The following is a 6,000-nucleotide window of genomic DNA, read 5'->3' as shown; positions in this document are numbered from 1 at the left end:
GCCCTACGTCCAAATGAATCCACGAGCACCGTCAAACCATCTTACATTTTCCTCTACGATCTGACAAATTCAGAGATGGAAGTGCTGAAGGTGTTCCTTAAGTGTGACCTGAAGGTCAAAGATGAGAAGGCAAAGAGCATCCCTCCTGCCCCAGCAAGGCAGATGTGCATCAGCTGGGACTCAAAAGCAGAACACTGCCGGGCCCCATGCCACTACAAGTTCATTTCTGGAGAGTTTTTACACATCTTTAACTCTCAAATTATGCTATACTACAATGTTTTCTAAACAAATAATTTAATATCCAGTTGATCAAAGTAAGGAAATCGTTTGCTTTTTCACTGAAACATGGTGAAAAAAGGTCACTGTTTTATTCAGCATCATAGTTACATAGCAGTTGTCTGTTTCTATTACTAGAAAGTAATTATTAAAATAATCCTGAAAGACATCTTTTCTTTCTCCAATGATTTCAAAACTATGCCTTTTTAATGCCAATTCCACACAGCCACTGATCTGATCTGTAGTAGTCAGTTATAGCAATTGTCAAGGCACAAGCTCAGCTCTGCATGTCAGCTGTAGCTTGTATTATAAAAGAGATATGCCAGTTATGTCTCCTCTTAAAAATGCATAATCCCTTTGTCATATATTGCAACAGGAGAAATTAACATTAAACACAGACTACAAAAGGTAAAGGATTTATTTCCGATATGATTTGTTGAGTTAAATTAAAAACCTACTGAATATTTTCTGTAGCAGATGAACATAACCTCATTACTTACTTTCTAACAGTTTATTTAATGGTTGGAAGTGTACAACATGAAGTAGGCCTTTAGGTTTAATATTTTTCAATTTTGCTTATCGTTAGAGATTAAAATACAGCAGCCATCCCTTTAGATTATGTTGCAACACTGATCATGTGCCTTGATAAGGAGGAACAATGATTCATTAAATAAATGGCCATGACATAACACGTAGGGAAGACTTTGGATTGTCTATTTAAAAGGTCAACATAATAGGCAATTAAGAATAAAACTTCATTTTAAGTGCACTTCCACATGCTTTGTTTATAATATAGCAAAAACTTCCTATTCCCACCCCCCCCAAACACTTCATCACTCCCTACTCTAAAGCCGTTCAGTTGAAAATGCACTTTTCCCCAGTAAACTTTTTTCTTTTTTTAGAAAAAGTAACTAAAATTTCTACCCTTTCATATGCTAAGAAATGTTTTTCTAATTAAAACCACAATTTATTACAAGACATGTGAAGACAACATATAGTGAAATGAATTTTAATTGTTGTGCTGTGACTAAAGTAAAGTTTTCAAGGCTGCAATTTAACATTCCAAGTTCTCCCTTCCATCTTTATTGATTCTTAAGGTTTTGCACAGAAACTCTTTGGGGGCTAGAACAGCAGTAATTGCATCACACTGTTTTCCAAGACTTCAAGTTTCAAAAGCAAACTCTTCAAAAAGTACAGTTCTTGATTTGATTAGATACAGGGACAAAAATATAGCACATACTTGAAGGTTACATAGTCTACAAATGATGGCAATAGTTTCCTTGGGAGAGTACAGTTTGTTTTCTTGTAAATACTCAAAAAGGCTCAACTTCAAGCAGTAATAAACACAAGCAAAAGTGATTTAACCCTTAAAATAAATATTCAGGAAAACCTCTCTGTACATACAAGTGAAAGAATATGTAACACTTTCACGCTAAAAGAAAAAATAAAGATTTTGTTCATATAAGCAGCTGAAATCTGCTGTTCCAGCCCAATGTCCCCAGTAAAGAAGGGAGGCACAAACACAGGTGACTACTGTAGCTCACTATCTTATGGCCTTTTTGGACAGGGACATCACCACCATCATTTTTTTTTCATCCCTTTTGTTACATTTATTACAGCATGCCAAATCCTTTGGCGTATGTGATGGCCTTCAATAATCTTTCTTTAAGCTTTTCTTTGCTTGAGTACTCCGGAAGCAAAAGTACATTAAAGCATGTGTGAGATGTAGGTAACCTGTGGGGAAAACAGAAAATAACTGAGATGAAGGAACACGTACGCATGCACTACATGCAACAAAATGTGCTGCTATTTCATTATTATGGATTTAGGAATTCAAAGAGCATCCTCTTTGCTTCAAGATTCAACTTTCAGATTTAACTAAGTTAATAAATTAAATGAAAGCACAGAATTTGTTTCCATTTATAAACAAGCAAATAGAATTTTACCTCTCTGTATCTGGGCCATTTTTGGCTATGATCATCTTTAACTTTCCAAGTCCTCCCACAGGGGCTCTGTCTGTGCCTGTTGTAAACTGCAAGAATAGTCTTTTCTGTTCATCCGTAAATGAATGGACTATCTCCCAGAATTCCCTAGCAAGGAAGAAAGAAATAAGTGAATTGACATCAGTCTTCAATGTGAGACCTTCAAAAGCTATTAAACTTTGACATTTTAGAAGTCCAACCAGTCTTATCAATTCACAAGTTACATTGAAGAAAACCCATCACCAACATATTTACCAATCACTGAGATAACCAGGTAGAAATTAGAAATATTACCAAAATACTGTAGTTTAACTAATTTTTAAGTGTTAAGTCTGCTGATAAATGATCTGCAAACATTTTTTTGTCTCACTATTCTTCTGCCCCCTGGAGTAGTACTGGTTCCACTATACTGTTCAATTGAACCACCTGCTTTCTTAAACACCACAAACTGCTGTCAAGAGCTCTGCTCTATCACGAACGACAGTTCTATGATAAAATCCAGAAGACCAAAAATACGTGTCTCTGATTCTTGCCTTCACAGAGCTCCCCAGTCAAAGGGGACAGAAAAGGAATAAACACACTAAAAACATCTCCCCTCTTAAAAAAATGTTGAGTTTGCTTGATTTCTAATCAGAGAAATAAGTTCTTCACACATTGTGCCTATTCAAACAATTCATTCCCTCAAAGAAAACCAAAGCAATGCTAATTTATTTAAATTGTCCTATTTATATGACGTAAGAGAAAGACAAGGTCCCAAATAAACAAACTTTTAAGATTCACAGAAGCTCAGTGGAAGCCAAAGCATTGCTTATGGTATCCGCTCTAATGACAGTACTCGAGTAAAGTGAAATTATAGAGAAGACTTAAATCCAATACCATAAAAATACAAAATCTTACACTATTAAATTTGTTACGAAGAAACAAGAAAGCAAACTGCTTGTAATCCTTCAGAAATTTTAAAAAAAAAAATTACCTAATAATAAGAGAGTCTCTTGTATAGCCACCATCGTATTCTGTAGTTTCTTCTAGTGCTTGAAAATCTAAATTCTGTAAGAAGATGACATTTTTAAGAACGACCACTAATTATATTATGATCAAATAAGTTCCACTTTTTCTGATGTACATTCAGGACTCTTACCCTACTTCCACAAATAAGTAATTCAATTTCCTCTGGTCTAAATAAATATTTCAAAGGAGATTCATTGGTCACCATGTGGAATCCTCTCCGAAAGGCCTTGAACTGTTTTTCTACTGATTTATTGAGTATATAGTCAGCATACAGATTGACAAATTCCTGTAAGAAAACAACCCCCAAGAAATCCTTAGTACTTTGATGCACACTCCATTCAAAGAATCTCCTACTAATGTAAGACTCCAAAATACATTTAGCTCTATGACTCTACCCATATAACCTGGGCTCAGCTTCTACTCAGTAATGGTAAGGAGCAAGTCTCAAATGTTTCTCAAACAGGTCAAAATAGCCCCACAGAAGCTATATATGTATGAATGTATTTATCAATATTCCCTTTAACAAAACAAAACCAAGTAAATATATGCTTTAACACTTACATTGTGAGACAAAGTTTCTATAGAATATTTCTGCACAGAGCACCCAAAAAGTACTGATTTCTTTTAAGAAGTTATTTGAGCACAAAGCATACCTTTCTATTTTCATTTGTAATAGGAATTTTATCACCGTTTTCCTTTAAATCATGCATCATTGGATTGCCAAAGAGATCCGTGTGAGATATTTGAAAAGTTATCATCATATCATCTTCCACACTTCCTTCATACTCTAGCAAGTCTCTCAAACTCTGGTAAAGAACCTATTAGATTAAGATACAGGTCTGTCATAACTGAGTTTCAATACATTTCACAGAGCAATACCAAAGGACACGAAATAATCTGTCATGAAAACAGTTGTGACAAGTTACTTAATTCCCATTCACTCCTAACAAACATCAAACTCACTCAGTGTTTGTAAAAGCAGCCAAGAGCAGATGCTAAGGGAAGAGAAAGAGATAAAAGGCAACAATTGATAATAACGACATGAGGAAAGCTTACTATTAGCCAGGGGTCATGTCAAACACTGTGGTCTGATCTATGAGTAAAGAGCCAGTGATTAACTTTCACTTCTAACTTTTTTGAACCCATATTTACATCCAGAACACTTTAAACCACTAAGTTCAATTTATGCATTAAAAATCACAGAAATAACTGTATCAGAGAAAAAAATGGGCAGCAGTTTTTTATCTCCTACATCTTGATTTAAAAGTGAATTAGGGAGTAATGTAGAAGCAAACAACATAGGACAGTCATTAAATTAAGAAAGTGTCTGTACAAAAAAAAAAGTAAAGAAGTTAAGAAATCCCAAGGTCTCTACAAAATAAGTACAGCTTAGGTCAGAGGTTGACAAGTGCAATCTGAAATTACTTTTGACAGTTACTTCCACTGAAAGAAATGGTCAGTCTTCCTCCTTACAGTGCCTTAGGAAAAGACAAAGGCTCTCCGGAAACCAAAGCCTACGCAGAACAGAAACAATTCTTTGGCTAAGACAGAGGTGTAGGACTCAGACTGAATACAAACTGAAGGTAAAAGAAAAAATAAGTGCAAATGTATTTTTGTAGTTAAGTAGTAGTAATAAGTTCCCTCTTTATGTTTTAATTACTGGAAGCTTACATGAAAGCCTCACTCTTTTACTAGCTGTATTCTTTCAAAATTTCACAGCATCTCTAAAAATCCCTTATATTGGAAATGACTGGATTTGAAACCCTTGGTTGTACCCGGGTAGGGAAGCCCCTATCCATCCTCCACGTTCTATCAGAGAAAGTGTTGTGTGGCTTGATTACCTGGAACTTCATCTTTGGTTTGTGAAAGCTCTGAAGTAAGTTTTTAAGTTATATTAAAATACCAAGAGGAAGCACAATACAAGCATCAAATCTTTGCAAGTCAAGAGCCACTGTAATGTATTTTGTAGAAAACTATACAATGCAATTCTACCTGTTGTTTTAGAAATCTCTTTGGGAAGCTATTAAACAATGATCAACAACAAGTCATGTTAATAAACTGTTTAATAGTTAGTTAATAATACACAACATTAAGCAACATTGGTAGTTTGCAAAAAAAAAAAAGAACTAAGCTCTATTAATATCCAGCCGTATTTGTTCACAACCTCCACCAAGTCAGATGTAGGTTTTCATTGCTATCTATTTGTTTAAACAGATACAGACTCTACACACAAGGCTAATTTACTTTCAGCTTTGACAGTTCTATTGTATTTAATTGAAAACTTCATTAAGGCAGTACACAGAAAATGCAGTAATAAACACAAAGAACATAATGAACTTACAGGATGAGAGTCTGCCAGATCACGGAAAGTTCCTTTTTTGCCCATTAGCTTCCTGTAGACAACCATGGGAAAATGTACATCCAGTATACAGTTATTGTAAATGGCGAGCCCCAGCACTATGCCAATCAGTGTAAACTGACCCTCGGTTTCGAAAGAGGACGGATTAAACCAAAACAGTTTTGTAGATTCATCATATGTGAACATGCCTGTAAAAATTATTTTAAACAGTTATAGTTATATTTAAAAAAAAAAAACAAACCAACAAACCACCAACATGTAAAACACAGCTTTATAAACCCCTGTATATTAGAACGTCTCTGAAACATTGAGAATTATGCTGAATTTAATGGCAAAGAAAAGCTACTTACCTTTAGGGGAACAGAAACTACTCAA

General features: G+C 34.8%; 1 protein-coding gene across 6 annotated transcripts in view; it reads right to left on the bottom strand.

Moving 5' to 3' along the window:
- Positions 1 to 309: 309 nt before the first annotated feature.
- The window catches only part of UBE3A (ubiquitin protein ligase E3A), a 50,062-nt gene continuing 44,371 nt past the window's right edge, over positions 310 to 6,000 (bottom strand). For all 6 annotated transcript variants that reach the window (XM_031605263.2, XM_031605265.2, XM_031605264.2 and 3 more), the window contains 6 exons: positions 5,608 to 5,813; positions 3,920 to 4,084; positions 3,397 to 3,552; positions 3,232 to 3,305; positions 2,223 to 2,366; positions 310 to 2,010 (listed from right to left, as the gene is read on the bottom strand). In XM_031605263.2, the coding sequence (XP_031461123.1) occupies positions 1,890 to 2,010; positions 2,223 to 2,366; positions 3,232 to 3,305; positions 3,397 to 3,552; positions 3,920 to 4,084; positions 5,608 to 5,813 (866 nt within the window). In that variant the 3' untranslated portion in view covers positions 310 to 1,889. The remainder of the gene's footprint in view (positions 2,011 to 2,222; positions 2,367 to 3,231; positions 3,306 to 3,396; positions 3,553 to 3,919; positions 4,085 to 5,607; positions 5,814 to 6,000) is intronic.

The sequence above is a fragment of the Phasianus colchicus genome, chromosome 1, assembly GCF_987193195.1.
Source record: "Phasianus colchicus chromosome 1, bPhaCol1.hap1.1, whole genome shotgun sequence".
NCBI classification, from domain to species: domain Eukaryota; kingdom Metazoa; phylum Chordata; class Aves; order Galliformes; family Phasianidae; genus Phasianus; species Phasianus colchicus.
Note: the sequence above shows the minus strand (reverse complement) of the source record. Positions and strands in the feature narration are given on the sequence as shown.